Source organism: Tachyglossus aculeatus, chromosome 26, assembly GCF_015852505.1.
Source record: "Tachyglossus aculeatus isolate mTacAcu1 chromosome 26, mTacAcu1.pri, whole genome shotgun sequence".
NCBI classification, from domain to species: domain Eukaryota; kingdom Metazoa; phylum Chordata; class Mammalia; order Monotremata; family Tachyglossidae; genus Tachyglossus; species Tachyglossus aculeatus.
Genome location: NC_052091.1, coordinates 5973794 through 5997106, shown reverse-complemented (window position 1 = coordinate 5997106; position 23313 = coordinate 5973794). Strand labels below are relative to the sequence as shown.

General features: G+C 50.0%; 1 protein-coding gene across 1 annotated transcript; it reads left to right on the top strand.

Moving 5' to 3' along the window:
- Positions 1-4719: 4719 nt before the first annotated feature.
- On the top strand, positions 4720-21968 carry LYPD3 (LY6/PLAUR domain containing 3). The gene is made up of 5 exons (XM_038767671.1): positions 4720-4810; positions 7786-7917; positions 11023-11193; positions 14521-14682; positions 21349-21968. Exons 1-5 carry the CDS (start codon positions 4720-4722, stop codon positions 21966-21968), a joined length of 1176 nt encoding a protein of 391 aa, XP_038623599.1.
- The last annotated feature ends 1345 nt before the right edge of the window (positions 21969-23313 follow it).

The following is a 23313-nucleotide window of genomic DNA, read 5'->3' as shown; positions in this document are numbered from 1 at the left end:
AGTCTTGCCTGCCCTCCTTCTGCCACCCACTCTCCCTCCCGCGCCACTCTTTCAAAACACAAGTGCCCTGGTTTCAGCTCCAATTCAGCTCTCTTTCTCCTTCTCCCGGGATCATTCTCCCTCATCATTAATTGAGCACTTAGTATATGTAGAGCACTATATTAAGCGGCATGGCCTAGTGGATAGAGCTTGGGCCTGGCTCTCTATCCCCTCTCCCCCTCCTACCTCACCTCCCTTCTCTCCTTCTCCAGCCCAGCCCGCACCCTCCGCTCCTCTGCCACTGCTAATCTCCTCACCGTGCTTCGTTCTCGCCTGTCCCTCCGTCGACCCCCGGCCCACGTCCTCCCCCTGGCCTGGAATGCCCTCCCTCCCCACATCCGCCAAGCTAGCTCTCTTCCTCCATTCAAGGCCCTACTGAGAGCTCACCTCCTCCAGGAGGCCTTCCCAGACTGAGCCCCCTCCTTCCTCTGCCCCTCCTCTCCCCCTCCATCCCCTGCCTTACCTCCTTCCCTTCCCCACAGCACCTGTATATATGTATATATGTATATATATACTCTATTTATTTATTTTACTTGTACCTATCTGTTCTATTTATTTTATTTTGTTAGTATGTTTGGTTTTGTTCTCTGCCTTCCCCTTCTAGACTGTGAGCCCACTGTTGGGTAGGGACTGTCTCTAGATGTTGCCAACTTGTACTTCCCAAGCGCTTAGTACAGTGCTCTGCACACAGTAAGCGCTCAATAAATACAATTGATTGATTGATTGATTGATCCCAGCTCTGCCACGTGTCTGCTGGGGGACCTTGGGCAAGTCACTTCACTTCTCCAGGCCTTAGTTACCTCATCTGTAAAATGGGGATTAAGACGGTGAGTCCCACTTGGGACAGGGACTGTGTCCAACCTGATTAGCTTGTATCTAACTCAGTGATTAGAACTGCACTTGACACACAGTAAGCACTTAACAAATGCCATTATTATTATCATTACTGTTTGGAGAAGCAAAATACAACAGAGTTGGTAGACATGTTCCGTATCTACAACGAGCTGGAAGAATCACTCCCAGGGGCCCAGGGGCTGCACTGTCTCACCCAACCAATCAATTAATCAATCAGTCAGTCAATCAATAGTATTGACTGAATGCCCACGCTGTGCGGAGCACTTTACTAAATTCTTGGGAAAGTACCACAGGATTAGTCGACAGGATCTCTGCCCTCAAGGAGTTTGCAATTTTGTGGGGAAGATAGACACTCAAAGAAATTTCAGATAAGAGGAGTTAATGGACTATAAATATATGTATATACATATACATATATACATATACATATATATGCATATATATATATATTTGTTAAGCGCTTACTGTGTCCCAAGCACTGTTCTAAGTGCTGGAGTAGATACAAAGTAGTCAGGTTGGACACGGTCCCTATTCCATATGGGGCTCACAATCTTTAATCCCCATTTTAAAGATGAGGTAAGTGAGTGTTGGAGTAGATACAAAGTAGTCAGGTTGGACACGGTCCCTGTTCCATATGGGGCTCGCAATCTTTAATCCCCATTTTAAAGATGAGGTAAGTGAGTGTTGGAGTAGATACAAAGTAATCAGGTTGGACACGGTCCCTGTTCCATATGGGGCTCACAATCTTTAATCCCCATTTTAAAGATGAGGTAAGTGAGGTGCAGAGAATTGAAGTGACTTGATCCAGGTCACACAACAGACATGTGTTGGAGCCAAGATTAGAACCCATGTCCTCTAACTCCCAGGCTAACGCTCTTTCCACTAGGCCATGCTGCTTACATATATATATGGATATATATATATATATATATACATGGATAAATATATAGGGGTTTGTAAATATTCACATATAGTTATAATTGTCATGAGAAGGTGGGAATTATGAGAACTCAAGGGGAAGTGCTAAAGGGCAGGTGAGGAGACAGATTAATCAGGGAAGGCTTCCTGGAGGAGCTGTTATTTCAGAAGGGCCTTGGAGATGGGGAGAGAAGTTCCAGGAAGGAGGAAGAGTGTGAGCAAGAGGTGGTTAGGGGGCAGGAGAAACTGGAAGAAGGCACAGTCCCAAGGAGCCATGAGCCGACCTCTCCAGGGGCCCCGGGACTCTGGGTAATGCCAGCCCGGGCCGGAAGTGGTCCGCCTGGCTCAGCGGGCACCGAGGATGCCGTCAGACCTCTTGGGTTCCAACTTGGGGCCCCAGTGGCCCCACAAACCCCAGGGATTTCCCGGAATGGCCAAGTCTTAGTTGCAGGAAGAGACTCCTCCAACCCCCTGGCACCCCACACCCACATCCCGATCCAAGGGATGGGCTGGGGCCACTTAGCTTGGCCTGAGTCAGAATTGGAAACGTCAACTGGGTCCCTGGGTCAGCCCCTCCCTTCTCTTCTGCCCCCCCGGGGGTCACCGACAAGAAATAGGGAGAAACCACCCCTCCATCCCGGGGTCACCATCTCCACGATCCATGCCGACCGTGTGTCCAGATGGGAATCTTTTCTTCCAACCTCTCCCACCAAGATAGGCCAGAGCCTTCTCCTCCGCCACCCCCGCCTCCTCCCCAGAGCTGTGGGAACCTTTTTACTTTCCTCCCTTGGCCCCATTTCAGGGTTGGGTCAGGTCTCCTCCCAGATCAAGGATTACCCATCCAGTTGGAGTGAATCTCCGCAAAGAGATTAGGGAGCAAAAAATCCACAGACGTGGCTCTTGGTGTCCGCTTCCCTGACTCCCCTTCCTTCCCATGTATGGGTTTGAGAGTTTTCTCCCCTGTAGCTTCCCAAAGTCCCCAGAGAGAGCTACCTCCCTGTAGTCCCCTGTTCATTGAATCTGTCTCCGGGCCCTGTGGGGGTGTGTGTGTGTGAGGGCAGACATCCCGGGGAAAAGGGGGGTGGTGGAGGTGCAGGCCTGGACAGATTCCTCTCACAGCCCTGCTCTCCGCTTCCTGAGACGCCAGTCACTCCAGTCGAGCCGGTTCCCAGCCCAAGGGCAGGTGGGAGGGGAGTCCCTGGTCTCAACTCCACCCCCCGAAACTCCTTCTTCTTCCTTCCCTTCATCCCCCCAAAACCCCCGGCCCCTTTCATCCGCACAGGGACAGGCTGGGACATAATATAGGAGAATATTCTCTTTAGCTGTTCTCTTTCCCCCCCAGAGCCAGCTGCCTCTCAGCAGGCCCAAGACAGGCTGTGAGATGCTGCGGTTTCACAGGAAAAAAAAAAAAATAAATAAAAATTATGGGACTTGTTAAGTGCTTACTATGTGCCAAGGACTGTTCATTCAATCACAAGTATTGAGCCCTTACTGCATGCAGAGCACTGGACTAAGCACTTGGGAGAGTAATAATAATAATAATGATGGCATTTATTAAGCGCTTACTATGTGCAAAGCACTGTTCTAAGCGCTGGGGAGCTTACAAGGTGATCAGGTTATCCCACGGGGGGCTCACGGTCCTAATCCCCATTTTACAGATGAGGGAACTGAGGCCCAGAGAAGTCAAGTGACTTGCCCAAAGTCACACAGCTGACAATTGGCGGAGCCGGGATTTGGACTCCTAACCTCTGACTCCAAAGCCCATGCTTTTCCCACTGAGCCACGCTGCTTCCCCAAAGTACAGAGAAGCAGCGTGGCTCAGTGGAAAGCACACGGGTTTAGGAGTCAGAGGGCATGGGTTCAAATCCTGGCTCTGCAGCTTGTCAGCTGTGTGACTGTGGGCAAGCCTCTTAAGTTCTCTGGGCCTCAGTGACCTCACCTGTAAAATGGGGATTAAGATTGGGATCACCTTGTATCCTCCCCAGCACTTAGAAAAGTGCGTTGCACATAGTAACATAGAGAAGCTGCACATAGAGAAGCAGCGTGGCTCAGTGGAAAGAGCCCAGGCTTTGGAGTCAGACGTTGTGGGTTCGAATCCCGCCTCCACCACAACTCTGCTGTGTGACCTCGGGCAAGTCACTTAACTTCTCTGAGCCTCAGTTCCCTCATCTGTAAAAATGGGGATTAAGACTGTGAGCCCCATGTGGGACAACTTGATCACATTGTATCCCCCCCAGCGCTTAGAACAGTGCTTTGCACATAGTAAGCGCTTAACAAATGCCATCATTATTATTATTATTATAGTAAGCGCTTAACAAATACCAACATTATTATTACTACAATATAACAATAAACAGAAGCGCTGTCGTAGATACAAGCTAATCAGTCCCTGTCCCACGCGGGGCTCCCAGTCTTAACCCCCATTCTCCAGAGGACGTAAGGGAGGCCCAGAGAAGTCAAGTGACTTGTCCAAGGTCACCCAGCGGATAAGTGGGGATGAGAACCCAGGTCGTTCTGCCTCGTAGGCCCGCGCTGTAGCCACTAAGCCTTTGTGGTTCTCACAACCACCCCGGAACCAGGCCAACCTCAGGGAGCAAAGGAGCCAAGTTCCCAAAGCAGCGCAGAGGGCGGCCTTTGCTTTGGCTGTGCCTTTTCCCCCCCTTCCACCATGTTCCTCCCTAGAGGTGGTCATGTCATGGTTGGGGGGGCGAAGGCCTGAGAGCGGAGACCGTTCTCTCCGGCCCTGACGCAACGTTGGGGGGTGACCCCACCCCAGAGCTGACGCGCTGACAGGCGGGGCGGGGACCTGCCCTGGGGGTGGTTACTCACCCCTTTGGGGCTCAGGTAAGAGGGCTGGAGCCTGGGCCAGAGCAGGCACACCCAGAGAGGGAGCCACAGAGGAGGAGGATGCACAGCGTGGAGCTGCTAGGGAGAGGGATGCACAGCCGGTGGATGCACGTCCTTGGGCCAGCGCTGCTGCTGCTGCAGCTGCTGAGAGGTGGGCAGGGGGGTGTCCCCCCAACCCTGGGGGACACGATGGGGGGCTTCGCTGGGGAGGAGAAGTGGGGGTGCTGGGATGGAGGGACTGTGGAGGGTGGAGCTGGATGGACCGATGAGGCCAGCCGGGAGGTGGAAGGGAGAGGAAGAAGTCCAGGGCGCGGGGGACGCCTCAGGTGTTGATGGTGAGGGTGGTTAACGTCTATGAGGCATTTTGGGGGGATGTGGGGCCGGGAGAGACGGCTGCAGGGGGAGAATCAATCAATCAATCATATTTATTGAGCACTTGCTGTGTGCAGAGCACTGGACTAAGCGCTTGGGAAGTACGAATTGGCAACATATAGAAACAGTCCCTACCCAACAGCGGGCTCACAGTCTAAAAGGGGGAGACAGAACCAAACATACTAACAAAATAAAATAAATAGAATAGATATGGACAAGTAAAATAAATAGAGTAATAAATATGTACAAACATATATACACATATACAGGTGCTGTGGGGAAGGGAAGGAGGTGAGACGGGGGGATGGAGAGGGGGATGAGGGGGGGAGGAAGGAAGGGGCTCAGTCTGGGAAGGCCTCCTGGAGGAGGCTGTTGGGGAGAAGGCTCTCACTCCTCGGAGAGGGGAGGTTGCGGCAGAGGTTCTCACCCCTGGGTGGGTGGGGGAGGTTGTTGGGGGAGAATCAATCAATCAATCATATTTATTGAGCGCTTATGGTGTGCAGAGCACTGTACTAAGCGCTTGGGAAGTCCAAGTTGGCAACATCTAGAGACGGTCCCTACCCAACAGTGGGCTCACAGTCTAGAAGGTTCTCACACCTGGGAGAAGGGAGGTTGCAGGGTAGGAGGCTCTCAGCCCTGGGGGAAGGGAGGCTGCAAGGGAGGAGGATCTCACCCCTTGGGGAGGGGGAGGCTGCGGGAGAGAAGGCTCTTCCCCTTTGGGGAAGGAGCCCACTGTTGGGTAGGGAGCGTCTCTATATGTTGCCAACTTGTACTTCCCAAGCGCTTGGTACAGTGCTCTGCACACAGTAAGCGCTCAATAAATATGATTGATGATTGAGAGGCTGCAAGAGAGAAGGCTCTCCCACCTGGGAGAAGGGAGGTTTTGTTCATTCATTCATTCATGTATTTTTTGAGCGTTTACTGTGTGCAGAGCACTGGACTAAGCGCTTGGGAAGTACAGGTCGGCGACATCCAGAGACGGTCCCTCCCCAACAACGGGCTCACAGTCTAGAAGGGGGAGACAGACAACAAGACAAAACAAGCGGACAGGTGTCACGTCGTCAGCATAAAGAGGATTAAAGCTAAATCAATCAATCAATTGTATTTATTGAGCGCTTACTGTGTGCAGAGCACTGTACTAAGCGCTTAGGAAGTCCAAGTTGGCAACATCTAGAGACAGTCCCTGCCCAACAGTGGGCTCACAGTCTAAAAGGGGGAGACAGAGAACAAAACCAAACATACTAACAAGATAAAATAACTAGAATAGATATGTACAGGTAAAATAGATAAATAAATAGAGTAATAAATATGTACAAACATATATACATATATACAGGTGCTGTGGGGAAGGGAAGGAGGTAAGATGGGGGGATGGAGAGGGGGACGAGTCTTTTAGACTGTGAGCCCACTGTTGGGTAGGGATTGTCTCTATATGTTGCCAATTTGTACTACCCAAGCGCTTTAGTACAGTGCTCTGCACATAGTAAGCGCTCAATAAATACAATTGATGATGATGACGAGGGGGAGAGGAAGGAAGGGGCTCAATCTGGGAAGGTGTGCTAAATGCCCATCAATAACCAAATAAATAGAACAGTACATGGGGAGAAGGTTCTCACCCATGGGGATGGGGAGGCTGAAGGGGAGAAGGCTCTCACCCTTGGGAGAAGGGAGGTTGCAAGGGAGGAGGATCTCACCTCTTGGGAAGGGGGAGGCCGTAGGCGAGGCTGTCACACCTGGGAGAAGGGAGGTTTCATCATCATCATCATCAATCGTATTTATTGAGCGCTTACTAGGTGCAGAGCACTGTACTAAGCGCTGGGAAGTACAAATTGGCAACATGTAGAGACAGTCCCTACCCAACAGTGGGCTCACAGTCTAAAAGGGGGAGACAGAGAACTAAACCAAACATACTAACAAAATAAAAGAAATAGAATAGATATGTACAAGTAAAATAAATAAATAAATAAATAGAGTAATAAATATGTACATACATATATACAGGTGCTGTGGGGAAGGGAAGGAGGTCATCATCATCAATCGTATTTATTGAGCGCTTACTACGTGCAGAGCACTGTACTAAGCGCTCGAGAAGTACAAATTGGCAACATATAGAGACAGTCCCTACCCAACAGTGGGCTCACAGTCTAAAAGGGGGAGACAGAGAACTAAACCAAACATACTAACAAAATAAAATAAATAGAATAGCTATGTACAAGTAAAATAAATAAATAAATAAATAGAGTAATAAATATGTACATACATATATACAGGTGCTGTGGGGAAGGGAAGGAGGTCATCATCATCATCATCAATCGTATTTATTGAGTGCTTACTACGTGCAGAGCACTGTACTAAGCGCTCGAGAAGTACAAATTGGCAACATCTAGAGACAGTCCCTACCCAACAGTGGGCTCACAGTCTAAAACGGGGAGACAGAGAACTAAACCAAACATACTAACAAAATAAAATAAATAGAATAGATAGGTACAAGTAAAATAGAGTAACAAATCTGTACAAACATATATCCATATATACAGGTGCTGTGGGGAAGGGAAGGAGGCAAGATGGGGGGACGGAGAGGGGGAGAGGCTCAGTCTGGGAAGGGCTCCTGGAGGAGGTGGGCTCTCAGTAGGGCCTTGAAGCACATAGTAGGCGTTTAATAAGGTTCTCAGTCCCGGGGAGGGGAGGCTGCAGGGGAGAAGGGAGGTTGGAGGAGAGAAGGCTCCCTCACCCCTGAGGAATCCTGGCCTGCAGGAGCCTTCGCCCTGGAGTGCTACAGCTGTGTGCAGAAAGGGGACAGCGGCTGCGCCCCGGCCAATTTGAAGACGGTGAAGTGTCCGGCAGGCACGGAGGTCTGCACGGAGGCGGTGGGAGCTGTGGAGACCAGTGAGTTGGGGACACAGAGGACGGGTCTGACGGGCGGGAAGGCCAGGGAGGAGGGTGGAGGCCCTGAGACCAAACCCAACCCTTCTCCTCCCTCCAGACCCACGCCTAACCACCGCTTTGCATAACATAATCATAATGATGATGGCATTTATTAAGCGCTTACTATGTGCGAAGCACTGTTCTAAGCGCTGGGGGGGGAGACAAGGTGATCAGGTTGTCCCACGGGGGGCTCACAGTCTTAATCCCCGTTTTACAGAGGAGGTCACTGAGGCCCAGAGAAGCGAAGCGACTTGCCCAAGGTTACACAGCCGATAAGTGGCGGAGCCGGGATTCGAACCCGTGACCTCTGACTCAAAATAATAATAATAATAATAATGGCATTTGTTAAGCGCTTACTATGTGCAGAGCACTGTTCTAAGCGCTGGGAGGGATACAAGGTGATCAAGTTGTCCCACGTGGGGCTCACAGTCTTAATCCCCATTTTACAGAGGAGGTCACTGAGGCCCAGAGAAGCGAAGCGACTTGCCCAAGGTCACACAGCCGATAAGTGGCGGAGCAGGGATTCGAACCCGTGACCTCTGACTCAAAATAATAATAATAATGATGGCATTTGTTAAGCGCTTACTATGTGCAGAGCACTGTTCTAAGCGCTGGGGGGGGATACGAGGTGATCAGGTTGTCCCACGGGGGGCTCACAATCTTAATCCCCATTTTACAGAGGAGGTCACTGAGGCCCAGAGAAGCGAAGCGACTTGCCCAAAGTCACACAGCAGACAGGTGGCGGAGCCGGGATTCGAACCCATGACCTCTGACTCCCAAGCCCGGGCTCTTTCCACTGAGCCACGCTGCTTCCGCAGGGGAAGCATTTAATAGCAAAATGCTCTAAAATCCCCCCAATTCCGCCCCCCTAAGGGACCCTCAGTGGCCCAGAGCCGACCCCCTCCCCACTTCCTCCCCTGCCCCTGATGCCTCTTTTCCTTTTTTAATGCTATTCGTTAAGCTCTTACTATGTGCCAGGCGCTGTACTGAACGCTGCGGTAGACACAAGGTAATCAGGTTGGACGCAGTTCATGTCCCCTGTGGGGCTCACGGCCTTCACCCCCATTTTACAGATGAGGGAACTGAGGCCCGGAGAAGTGAAGTGACTAGCCCAAGGTCCCGCATCAGACAGGCGGTGGAGGCGGGATTAGAACCCAGATCCTTCTGACTCCAAGGCTCGGGCTCTCTCCATGAGGCCACACAGCTGATCCTAGTCTCTGAACTGTGATCCCTCCCCCTGGGGCTACCAACTCTGAAAAGCATTGTGGCTTAGTGGCAAGAGCACTTGGGAGTAAGAAGTCGTGGGTTCTAATCTCACTCCACCACTTATCAGCTGTGTGACTTTGGGCAAGTCACTTCACTTCTCTGTGCTGCAGTTACCTCATCTGTAAACAGGGGGTAATCAATCAATCAATCAATCGTATTTATTGAGCGCTTACTATGTGCAGAGCACTGTACTAAGCGCTTGGGAAGTACAAATTGGCAACACATAGAGACAGTCCCTACCCAACAGTGGGCTCACAGTCTAATCAGGTGGGGCAACCTGCTTACCATGTAGTAATAATAATGATGGCACTTATTAAGCGCTTACTATGTGCCAAGCACTGTTCTAAGCGCTGAGCACTGTATCTACCCCTTGTGAAGCAGCGTGGCTTAGTTTAAAGAACACAGGCTTGGGAGTCAAAGGACGTGGGTTCTAATCCCCGCTCTGCCACTTTTTTAAAAAAATGGCATTTACTAAGCGCTTACTATGTGCAAAGCACTGTTCTAAGCGCTGGGGTAATCAGATTGTCCCACGTGCGGCTCACAGTCTTAATCCCCAGTTTACAGATGAGGGAACTGGGGCACAGAGGAGTTGAGTGACTTGCCCAAAGTCACACAGCAGACAAGTGGCAGAGGCGGAAGTAGAACCCACCGTCTCTCTATGTTGCCAACTTGTACTTCCCAAGCGCTTAGCCCAGTGCTCTGCACACAGTAAGCGCTCAATAAACACGACTGATCATCATCATCATCATCATCAATTGTATTTATTGAGCGCTTACGATGTGCAGAGCACTGGACTAAGCGCTTGGGAAGTCCAAGTTGGCAACATATAGAGACGGTCCCTACCCAACAGAGGGGCTCACAGTCTAAAAGGGGGAGACAGAGAACAAAACCAAACATACTAACAAAATAAAATAAATAGAATAGATATGTACAAGTAAAATAAATAGAGTAATAAATAGAGTAATAAATATGTACAAACATATATACAAGCAGCGTGGCTCAGTGGAAAGAGCCCGGGCTTGGGAGTCAGAGGTCATGGGTTCGAATCCCAGCTCTGCCATTTGTCAGCTGTGTGACCTTGGGCAAGCCACTTCACTTCCCTGTGCCTCAGTTACCTACTCTGTAAAACGGGGATTAAGACTGTGAGCCCCAACCTGATCACCTTGTATCCCCCCCCAGCGCTTAGAACAGAGCTTTGCAAATAGCAAGCGCTTAACAAACACCACCATTATTATTATTATTATATATACATATTGATGGATTGATCCCAAGCCCGTGCTCTTTCCACTGGACCACACCGCTTCAACGGTATTATTATAGGAAGCGCTTAACAAATACCATCATTATTATTATTATTATATATACATATTGATGGATTGATCCCAAGCCCGTGCTCTTTCCACTGGGCCACGCCGCTTCAACGGTATTATTATAGGAAGCGCTTAACAAATACCATCATTATTATTATTATTATATATACATATTGATGGATTGATCCCAAGCCCGTGCTCTTTCCACCGAGCCACGCCGCTTCAACGGTATTATTATAGGAAGCGCTTAACAAATACCATCATTATTCTTGACTGTTCGGTGCCGCAAAGTGGAAACCCTCAGGTGGGCTTCGCTTGTGGGGGGTCTTGGAGGCCGGCTCTTGCTGACCCCCGGCCTCTTCATCAATCGTAGCTATCATCAGTTGTATTTATTGAGCGCTTGCTGTGTGCAGAGCACTGTACTGAGCGCTTGGGAAGTACAAATTGGCAACTGATTGGCCTCTTGTGTCCCCTCTGCCCCCCTTCTCAGTCCACGGTCAGTTCTCGCTGGCGGTGAAGGGCTGCGGCTCGGGGCTACCGGGCAAGAATGACCGGGGCCTGGACCTACACGGGATCATGGGCTTCCTGCAGCTGCTGCAGTGTGACCGCGACCGCTGTAATGGCCAGCTCAACTTGACCACCACTCCGCTCAACCCCGCCGGTAAGGCCGCCCGGGGTGGGCCCGGAGGGGCACCCAGTAGGGCAAAGCCAGGGGAAGGAGAGGGGGGCGACGGAACGGGGACCGGAGAAAGGGGGAGCATTCATTCAATCCTATTTATTGAGCGCTTACTGTGTGCAGAACACTGTACTGAGCGCTTGGGAAGTCCAAGTCGGCAACATATAGAGACAGTCCCTACCCAACAGCGGGCTCACAGTCGAGAAGCGGGGTGACAGACAACAAAACTAAGCACTTGGGAAGTACATGTTGGCAACATCTAGAGACGGTCCCTACCCAACAGCGGGCTCACGGTCGAGAAGGGGGGGGGACATCATCATCATCAATCGTATTTCTTGAGCGCTTACTATGTGCAGAGCACTGGACTGAGCGCTTGGGAAGTACAAGTTGGCAACATATAGAGACGGTCCCTACCCAACAGTGGGCTCACAGTCTAAAAGACAGGCAACAAAACAAGACGGTGTGCGGAGCACTGGACTAAGCGCTTGGGAAGTGCAAGTCGGCAACAGATAGAGGCGGTCCCTACCCGACAGTGGGCTCACAGTCGAGAAGGGGGGGGACAGACAACAAAACAAGATGGTGTGCAGAGCACTGTACTAAGCGCTTGGGAGAGTCCAATATACCAATGGAGGAGAAGAAGAAGAAAAAAGGGGGAAAAAGCACCAGGGAGTGTTGTGTTTGTAAGCGCTAACCATGTGCCGAGCGTTCATTCATTGTTGTATTTATTGAGCGCTTACTTTTATTCACTCAATCGTACTTATTGAGCACTTACTGTGTGCAGAGCACTGTACTAAGCGCTTGTAAAGTACAATTTGGCAACAGATAGAGACAATCCCTACCCAACAACAGGCTCACAGTCGAGAAGTGGGGTGACAGACAACAAAACAAGACTGCATGCAGAGCACTGTACTGAGCGCTTGGGAAGTACAAGTCGGCAACAGATAGAGACGGTCCCTGCCCAACAACGGGCTCATAGTCGAGAAGGTGGGGGGGACAGACAACAAAACAAGACTGTGTGCACAACACTGTACTAAGCACTTGGGAGAGTCCAATATACCAATGGAGGAGAAGAAGAAGAAAAAAGAGGGAAAAAGCACCGGGGATTGTCATGTTCTTAAGCGCTAACCATGTGCCGAGCGTTCATTCGTTCAGTCGTATTTATTGAGTGCTTACTTTTATTCACTCAATCGTACTTATGGAGCGCTTACTGTGTGCAGAGCACTGTACTAAGCGCTTGTAAAGTACAATTTGGCAACAGATAGAGACAATCCCTACCCAACAATGGGCTCACAGTCGAGAAGTGGGGTGACAGACAACAAAACAAGACTGCATGCAGAGCACTGTACTAAGCGCTTGGGAAGTACAAGTCGGCAACAGATAGAGACGGTCCCTGCCCAACAACGGGCTCATAGTCGAGAATGGGGGGGGGGGGACAGACAACAAAACAAGACTGTGTGCACAACACTGTATTAAGTGCTTGGGAGAGTCCAATATACCAATGGAGGAGAAGAAGAAGAAAAAAGGGGGAAAAAGCACCAGGGAGTGTCATGTTCGTAAGCGCTAACCATGTGCCGAGCATTCATTCGTTCAGTCGTATTTATTGAGTGCTTACTTTTATTCACTCAATCGTACTTATGGAGCGCTTACTGTGTGCAGAGCACTGTACTAAGCGCTTGTAAAGTACAATTCGGCAACAGATAGAGACAATCCGTACCCAACAACGGGCTCAGAGTCTAGAAGGGGGGAGACAGACAACAAAACAAAGCAAGACTGTGTGCAGAGCACTGTACTAAGTGCTTGGGAGAGTCCAATATAACAGTAGACATATTCCCCACCCACAGAGAGCTTACATCAATCGTATTTATTGAGTGCTTACTGTGTGCAGAGCACTTGCGCTTGGGAAAGTCCACTATAACACCGAATAGACACATTCCCTGCCCACAGGGAGTTTCCATTGTATTTATTGAGTGCTTACTGTGTGCAGAGCACTGGACTAAGCGCTTGGGAGAGTCCACTATAACACCGAATCCTATAGGGAGTTTACATCGTATTTATTAAGCGCTTACTGTGTGCAAAGCACTGGACTAAGCGCTTGGGAGAGTCCATCATAACACTGAATAGACACATTCCCTGCCCATAGGCTTACATCGTATTCATTGAACACACTTACTGTGTGCAGAGCACTGGACTAAGTGCTTGGGAGAGTCCACTATAACACTGAATAGACGCATTCCCTGCCCATAGGGAGTTTACATTGTATTTGTTGAGTGCTTACTGTGTGCAGAGCACTGGACTAAGCGCTTGGGAGAGTCCACTATAGCACCGAATAGACACATTCCCTGCCCATAGGGAGTTTACATCGTATTTACTGAGCGCTTACTGTGTGCAGAGCACTGCACTAAGTGCTTGGGAGAGTACACTATAACACCGAATAGACACATTCCCTGCCCATAGGGATGAGCGCTTACTGTGTGCAGAACACTGGACTAAGCGCTTGGGAGACTCTACTATAACACCGAATAGACACATTCCCTGCCCATAGGGAGTTTACATCATATTTATTGAGCACTTACTGTGTGCAGAGCACTGGACTAAGCACTTGGGAGAGTCCACCATAACACCGAATAGACACATTCCCTGCCCATAGGGAGTTTACATCGTATTTATTGAGCGCTTACTGTGTGCAGCGCACTGGATTAACCGCTTGGAAGTGTCCACCATAACACCAAACAGACACATTCCCTGCCCATAGGGAGTTTACATCGTATTTATTGAGCGCTTACTGTGTGCAGCGCACTGGACTAAGCACTTGGGAGAGTCCACCACAACACCGAATAGACACATTCCCTGCCCATAGTGAGCTTATATCATATTTATTGAGCGCTTACTGTGTGCAGAGCACTGCACTAACTGCTTGGGAGAGTCCACTATAACACTGAATAGACACATTCCCTGCCCATAGGGAGTTTACATCGTATTTATTGAGCGCTTACTGTGTGCAACACACTGGACTAAGCGCTTGGGAGAGCCCACTATAACACCGAATCCTATAGGGAGTTTGCATCGTATTTATTGAGCGCTTACTGTATGCAAAGCACTGGACTAAGCGCTTGGGAGAGTCCACTATGACACCGAATAGACACATTCCCTGCCCATAGGGAGTTTGCATCGTATTTATTGAGCGCTTACTGTGTGCAGAGCACTGGACTAAGCGCTTGGGCGCTAGACTAGCGGTATTCCCTGCTGTTCAGAGTGGGGCTGGGACTCTTGGGGGTCCTGGGAGTGGGATGGCTGAGTCTCTGTGTATCCCAGGGAACGAGAGCGGGCAGGAGGCGAACGGAGCGGAGTGTTACAGCTGCCTGGGGCAGAGCCGGGAGGCCTGTGCGGGCAACGCGGCGCCCCTGGCCAAGTGCTACGACGCGGGAGGCCAGGAGTACCGGGGCTGCTTCGACGGCAACGTCACCCTGACGGCAGGTGAGACACAGCGCCCCCCGACGGGCCCGCCCGCGGAACTACAACTCCCATGAGGCCCCGGGCTCCCGGCCGGGAGGACCCCGCCCACTGGGAGCCCAAGGCATCCTGGGAGTTGTAGTCCTTCCCACGCCTTGTGGAGACGGGCAGCGTGGCTCAGACGGTTTTCCCACCTTGTCCCGTTTTTCCATCCATTCATTCATTCATTCATGCACTCGTATTCATTAATAATAATAATAATGATGGCATTATAATAATGGTGGCAATAATAATAATAATAATGATAATGAGAAGCAGCCACGGAACTACAACTCCTATGAGGCCCCGGGCTCCCGGCCGGGAGGACCCCGCCCACTGGGCGCCCAAGGCATCCTGGGAGTTGTAGTCTTTCCCACACCTCGTAGAGACGGGCAGAGTGGCTCAGACTGTCCTCCCACCTTGTCCCCGTTTTTCCATCCAATCATCTATCCATCCATCCATCCATTCATTCATTCATTCATGCAATCGTATTCATTAATAATAATAATAATGATGGCATTTATTAAGAGAAGCAGCCACGGAACTACAACTCCCATGAGGCCCCGGGCTCCCGGCCGGGAGGACCCCGCCCACTGGGCGCCCAAGGCATCCTGGGAGTTGTAGTCTTTCCCGTCCCTCGTGGAGACGGGCAGCGTGGCTCAGACGGTTCCCCCACCTTGTCCCCGTTTTTCCATCCATCCATCCGTTCATTCATTCATGCAATCGTATTCCTTAATAATAATAATGATGATGGCATTTATTAAGAGAAGCAGCCGCGGAACTACAACTCCCATGAGGCCCCGGGCTCCCGGCCGGGAGTACCCCGCCCACTGGGCGCCCAAGGCATCCTGGGAGTTGTAGTCTTTCCCGTCCTTCGTGGAGACGGGCAGCGTGGCTCAGACGGTTCCCCCACCTTGTCCCCGTTTTTCCATCCATCCATCCGTTCATTCATTCATGCAATCGTATTCATTAATAATAACAATAATGATGGCATTTATTAAGAGAAGCAGCCGCGGAACTACAACTCCCATGAGGCCCCGGGCTCCCGGCCGGGAGGGCCCCGCCCACTGGGCGCCCAAGGCATCCTGGGAGTTGTAGTCTTTCCCGTCCTTCGTGGAGACGGGCAGCGTGGCTCAGACGGTTCCCCCACCTTGTCCCCGTTTTTCCATCCATCCATCCGTTCATTCATTCATGCAATCGTATTCATTAATAATAACAATAATGATGGCATTTATTAAGAGAAGCAGCCGCGGAACTACAACTCCCATGAGGCCCCGGGCTCCCGGCCGGGAGGGCCCCGCCCACTAGGCGCCCAAGGCATCCTGGGAGTTGTAGTCTTTCCCGCGCCTTGTGGAGACGGGCAGCGTGGCTCAGACGGTTCCTCCATCTTGTCCCCGTTTTTCCATCCATCCATCCATCCATCCATTCATTCATGCAATCGTATTCATTAATAATAATAATGATGGCATTTATTAAGAGAAGCAGCGTGGCTCATTGGAAAGAGCCCGGGCTTTGGAGTCAGAGGTCCTGGGTTCAAACCCCGGCTCCGCCAATTCATACATTCAATCGTATTCATTAATAATAATAATAATGATGATGGCATTTATTAATCAATCAATCAATCAATCGTATTTATTGAGCGCTTACTGTGTGCAGAGCACTGTTCTAAGGGCTTGGGAAGTGCAAGTTGGCAACATGTAGAGACAGTCCCTACCCAACAGTGGGCTCACAGTCTAGAAGGGGGAGACAAAGAACAAAACAAAACATATTAACAAAATAAAATAAATAGAATAGGTATGTACAAGTAAAATAAATAAATAGAGTAATAAATATGTACAAACATATATACAGGTGCTGTGGGGAAGGGAAGGAGGTAAGACGGTGGGGATGGAGAGGGGACGAGGGGGAGAGAAGCAGCGTGCTCATTCATTGTATTCATTAATAATAATAATAATAATAATGATGGCATTTATTAAGAGAAGCAGCGTGGCTCATTGGAAAGAGCCCGGGCTTTGGAGTCAGAGCTCCTGGGTTCAAATCCCAGCTCCGCCAATTCATACATTCAATCGTATTCATTAATAATAATAATAATAATGATGGCATTTATTAAGAGAAGCAGCGTGGCTCATTGGAAAGAGCCCGGGCTTTGGAGTCCGAGCTCCTGGGTTCAAACCCCGGCTCCGCCAACTCATTCATTCAATCGTATTCATTAATAATAATAATAATAATGATGATGGCATTTATTAATCAATCGTATTTATTGAGCGCTTACTGTGTGCAGAGCACTGTACTAAGCGCTTGGGAAGTCCAAGTTGGCAACATCTAGAGACAGTCCCTACCCAACAGTGGGCTCACAGTCTAGAAGGGGGAGACAGAGAACAAAACCAAACATATTAACAAAATAAAATAAATAGAATAGATATGTACAAGTAAAATAAATAAATAAATAGAATAATAAATATGTACAAACATATATACAGGTGCTGTGGGGAAGGGAAGGAGGTAAGACGGTGGGGATGGAGAGGAGGACGAGGGGGAGAGAAGCAGCGTGTTCATTCATCGTATTCATTAATAATAATAATAATAACGATGGCATTTATTAAGAGAAGCAGCGTGGCTCATTGGAAAGAGCCCGGGCTTTGGAATCAGAGGTCCTGGGTTCAAACCCCGGCTCCGCCAATTCATTCATTCAATCGTATTCATTAATAATAATAATAATAATAACAATAACAATAATAATAATAATAATAATGGCATTTATTAAGAGAGGCAGCGTGGCTCATTGGAAAGAGCCCGGGCTTTGGAGTCAGAGCTCCTGGGTTCAAACCCCAGCTCCGCCAATTCATTCATTCAATCGTATTCATTAATAATAATAATAATAATAATAATAATAATGGTATTTATTAATTAATCAATCAATTGTATTTATTGAGCGCTTACTGTGTGCAGAGCACTGTACTAAGAGCTTGGGAAGTACAAGTTGGCAACATATAGAGACGGTCCCTACCCAACAGCGGGCTCACAGTCTAGAGGGTATTATTCACTCAGTAATTAGGGGAAGCACCGTGGCTCAGTGGAAAGAGCACGGGCTTGGGAGTCAGAGGTCATGGGTTAATTAATTAATGATGGCATTAAATACTATTGAATGAATGTATTAAACGCTTATTATGTGCCAAGCACTGTGGAGGATACAAGGTGATCAGGTTGTCCCACGGGGGGCTCCCAGTCTTCATCCCCATTTTCCAGATGAGATCACTGAGGCCCAGAGAAGTGAAGTGACTTGCCCAAGATCACACAGCAGACAAGTGGCGGAGCCGGGATTAGAATCCATGACCTCTGACTCCCAAACCCGGGCTCTTTCCACTGAGCCACGCTGCTTCTCCATTCCAATTGTCAGCTGTGTGACCTTGGGCAAGTCGCTTCACTTCTCTGGGCCTCAGTGACCTCATCTGTAAAATGGGGATGAAGACTGTGAGCCCCCCGGGGGACAACCTGATCACCTTGTATCCTCCCCAGTGCTTAGAACAGTGCTTTGCACATAGTAAGCGCTTAGCACATAGTAAGCGCTTAGCAAATGTCATAATAATAATAATAATAATTATTATTATTATTATTATTATCATTATTATTATTGTGGGAGAGCGCCCCCTGCTGCTCCATGACAACATTTCAGTCCCTCTTCTCTCCCTCCTATTCCAGCCATGGCATTTTCATTCATTCATTCATTCATTCATTCATTCATTCATTCATTCATTCATTCATTCAATCGTATTTATTGAGCGCTTACTGTGTGCAGAGCACTGGACTAATTGCTTGGAAAGTACAATACGGCAACAGATAAAGAGAGTCACTACCCAACAACGGGCTCACAGTCGAGAAGGGGGAGACAACAAAACAAAACAAGTAGACAGGTGTCAATACCATCAAAATAGATTAATAGAATTATAGATATATAATTATTATTTATTTTATTAGTAGGGTAATAAATATGTACAAATATACACAAGTGTAGTGGGGAGGGGAAGAAGGTAGGGTAGAGGGAGGGAATCGTATTTATTGAGCACGTACTGTGGGTAGAGCACTGTACTAAGCACTTTGGAAAGTGCAATATAGCAAAAGCGCTCTACTAAGCGCTTGGGAGAGTACAATACAATAGTAAACAGAAACATTTCCTGCAAATAATAAGCTTACAGTCTAGAGGTGGAGGGAGACAGTGCTTGGCACATAGAAAGCACTTAACAAATACCATTATTATTATTATTATTATTACTAATATAAATACATAAATGATAGCTTTGTACATAAATGCTGGGGGGGAACAAAGGGAGTAAGTTAGGATGATGTAGAGGAGAGTGGGAGAAGAGGAAAGGGCGGACTTAGGGAAGGCCTCTTGGAGGAGATGTGCCTTCAATAGGGCTTTGAAGGCAGGGAGAGTAATTGTATTTATTTATTTAGTCATTCACTCATTTATTGCTTTTGTTTGCTATGTGCTAATCAACCAATCCTATTTATTGAGCGCTTACTGTTGCAGTGTACTTTACCAATCACTTAGTCCAGTGCTTTCTGCACACAGTAAGCGCTCAGTAAATACTATGAACTGACTGACTACTAAGGGCTTGGGAGAGTACCACATTACAATATAAAAAGACACATTCCCTGCCCAAAGTGAGTTTACAGTTTAGAGGGGCAGTTCCAGGCACCGTACTAAGTGCTGGGATAGATACAAGCTAATCAGGTTGGATATAGTCCATGTCCCTTATGGGGCTCCCAGTCTTAATCTCCACTTTATAGATGAGGTAACCGAGGCACAGAGAAGTTAACTGAAAGGCCCAGAGTCACACAACAGACAGATAATAATAATAATGATAGCATTTATTAAGCGCTTACTATGTGCAAAGCACTGTTCTAAGCGCTGGGGAGACAGATGGTAGAGCTGGGAATAAAACCCGGGTCATTTTGGGTTTTAATTTTGTTTGTGGGCGGGAAATGTGTCTGTTAAACTGTTATATTGTACTCTCCCAAGTGCTTAGTACTATGCTCGGCACACAGTAAGCACTCAGTAGATGCGATTGATTGATTGATTTTTGAACCCAGGACCGTGCTCTATCTACTAGGCCACACTGCTTGTATTTATTAAGAACTTGCTTTGTACAGAGCACTCTACTACACGCTCGAGAGAGTACAATACGACAGAGTTGGCAGATACGTTCCCTGCCCACAAGAAGTTTACAGTCTAGAGACGACTCCCTCAGGAATTTCCTGCCCAGAAATTTCATTCCCCAACTCCAGTGCCTCCCATCCTTTCCTCTCACTTTCTTCCCGAAGCTCAACTTCTATTCCCCAGTGGAGAAGCAGGCCCGCCTGACTTCAGCCGCTAAAAATAATGATAGTTATTATGTTGGTATTTTTTAAGCGCTTACTCTGCATCAGGCATTGAGCTAAGAGCTGGGGAAAATACAAGGCAATCAGATAGGACGCAATCCCTGTCCCTTAAGGGGATCAAAGGCTAAAAGGGAGGGAGAGCAGGGATTCATTCATTCATTCAACTGTATTTATTGAGCGCAGAGCACTGTCCTAAGTGCTCGGGGGAGTACAATATGTCAGGAAACAGACACATTCCCTGCCTAACTGAGAGATGAAGAAATTGAGTTCCAGAGATGTTTGGTGTCTTGCCCAAGAATAACCAGCAGGCCAGTGGTAAAGCTGGGGCTCACCTTTCTGCCTTCTGATTGTTGAGCCCTCTGCATTTGGCTTCATTGCCCCTCTCTGTGTTACAATTCTTCATGATTTGAAAACAGTTTTTCTTTCAGTCCTCTCTCAATCTTCTCTTTGCCAGGCTGAAAAATCTTAGTTCTCATGTCTTCATCTCAAAGGCCCTACTCTAACCTACCTACTAATCTTGCTCCGTAAAACCTTCCCTGAAACCCCTGGTCCTGCTCCCTAAGACCTTCCCAGACCCCCCTGGCTCTGCTCCCCAACCTCCTTCCAGGACCCCTCCCATCCTGTTCCCCAAGCAGCATGGCTTAGTGGAAAGAGCACAGGCTTGGGAGTCAGAGGACGTGGGTTCTAATCCCGCCTCTGCCACTCGTTTGCTGTGTGACCTTGGGCAAGCCACTTAACTTCTCTGTGCCTCAGTTACCTATTCTGTCAAATGGGACAGGTGGGATAACCTGATTACCTTGTATCTACCCCTGTGCTTAGAACAGTGCTTCACACCTTAGCGGTTAACAAGTGCTATTATTATTATTATCCTCCTTGACCCCCCAGCCCCATTCCTCAAGACCCCCCTAGAACTTAGGTGAGGGACTTAACTCTCTCAATTGACATTGTGCTAGCTCTTGTCTCATGCCAACCCTAAAATTCCAGTTTCCGGATGACTCCACAAACATTGCTCACATTTCTATTCTCCAGTGAAGTATCAAAACCCCCCTGGTGTATTCAGGGGTTCGCCTCCCCACCAACCTCTGCTCCCCAGCTCCCCTTGGGGTCCCAACATCTGTCCTCCGGCCCAGTCCAGCCCTGTCTCACTGTGCGCCCCAGTTGGGTGAAGGTTGGGGGAAGAGAGGGCCGAACCTGGGCCTTCCATATGCGACCTCTGCCCGGCTCACCCGGTCTCCCCCTTCTCCCGCCCCACTCCCCATCTGTCCACAGCCAACACCACCGTGTCACTGCCCGTGCGGGGCTGCGTGCGGGACCGGGACTGCACCCGGGACGGGGCGGGAAACTCGGGGTTCACGCTGACGGGCTCGTGCTGCGAGGGCCCCCGCTGCAACGCCGACCTCCGCAACAAGACCTACTTCGCCCCCCGCATCCCGCCCCTCGTCGTCCTGCCCGTCCCCCGGCCCACGGGGACGGGCACAACCAGGCCCTCGGGGACCCCGGCTGCCCCGGGCCCCGCCACCAAGCCGCCCGCGGGGGCGACCACGCAGAAGAGACCGGAGAAGACCTCGGAGAAGGCCCCAGAGAAGACGACCTCGGGGAAGACCCCCCAGGGAGGGTCATCCCCGACAACCATGGAACCCGTAGGGTCAGAGGAAGAGGTGGACCACGTGCACGACCACGGGCACGACGGCCACCCGGCCGGGGGGCGCCCGGTGGGGCACCAAGACCGGAGCGGTGCCAGTCAACACCCCTCCAAGGGGGGTGCCGGGGCCCAGTACCCCACCAAGGAGTGGGCCAAGGTACCAACCCCTCCCAAGGGCGGGGCTGGAGTCCGGGGGTCCGGGGTGGGGCTGTCCCTGGCTCTGTTGGCCGCCCTGACCCTCCTGTGAGGACGGGGGTCCCTCCAAGCCCCCAGGCCTGGGCTGGTCCCAGCTCTGACCCTACCCCCTCCCCGGGCCCCCCTGCGTTCCCCTCCTCCCCCGTGGCCCCGGTCCCCACCTTGGGCGAGCTGGTCTTGCTGCTCTGTATTTGGGAAAGCTTCGAGGATGGGAATAAAATATATTTAAACGTTGGACGGATTTTAAGGAACTCTGCAAGGGACCGGCCTAGTGGGTAGAGCCCCAGCCTGGGAGTCAGAGGACCTGGGTTCTAAGCCCGGCCCCGCCACTTGTTGGCTGTGTGACCTTGAGCAGGTCACTTCACTTCTCTGTGCCCCACTTACCGCATCTGCAGAATAGGGACTAAGACTGTGAGCCCCATGTGCGATAGGGACTATTAGCTTGTATCTACTCCAGCGCTTAGAACGCTGCCTGGCACAGAGGAAGCACTTAATGCCATATTTTTTTAGAAAGAGGAGAATGAAGGGGGGAGCGGGGTGGCCTCGTGGCCTTCTGGAATGAGGTCCGACCTGGAGTTACGTTGGATCTGGCAGAAAGAGTTGGAGGCTGGGGGTTCCTGGGGCCCAGATGTCGGGGGGCTGGGCTTGGGGGAGAGCGAGGTTGGGGACGGGCTAATCAGGCGGGGGAGGATTCAAGGAGCCCCAGCTGGGGGCCGTGCCTATATGTGGAAGCCATCGACTGAAGAAGTGGGAGACCAGAAAGCCGGTTTTTGGATCGTGCCCCTTCTCTTGGGAAGAGATGTGTCGGTCCCTCATATGGGATGTGGACAGTGCCTTGGCCTAACAAACGCCATTAAAAACAAAATCAAAAAAGACTCTCTCTTCCAAACTCCCAGGGGAGCCCAGGGTGGGTGAATCCATGCCTGGGAGAGGGTGGAGTTGGGGGACCGGGTAGGGACTCTATCATATACACAATCTATGTGTGGGGTCAACACTCCAGAACTGGTCCAGGCTGGCCTCCAGTGGGGTGGGTAAGAGGGGCAAAGAGGATGGACGGGGGTGAGCGGCTTGATCGGTATTGGGTCAGGGACCCAGACAGCTGGGGAAGAAGAGGCCTGAGAACCAGCCAGCCTCATGCAAAATCACAAACACATCCATCCAAACACACACACACACACACACACACACACACACACACACACGCGCACGCGCGCGCGCACACACACACACACAAACACCCTTGGAAACCGCCAGTCTCATTCTGGGACATACGCAGTCGTCCCTCCCCAACCTCATCTCCCCCACATTTCCCCTCATGATCTCTCCTGTCCCCCTGGGAAATCCCAGCTTTGAGGGGTGGTTGTCCTCCTTTCTCCGGAGGAAATGGGACTGAGCCG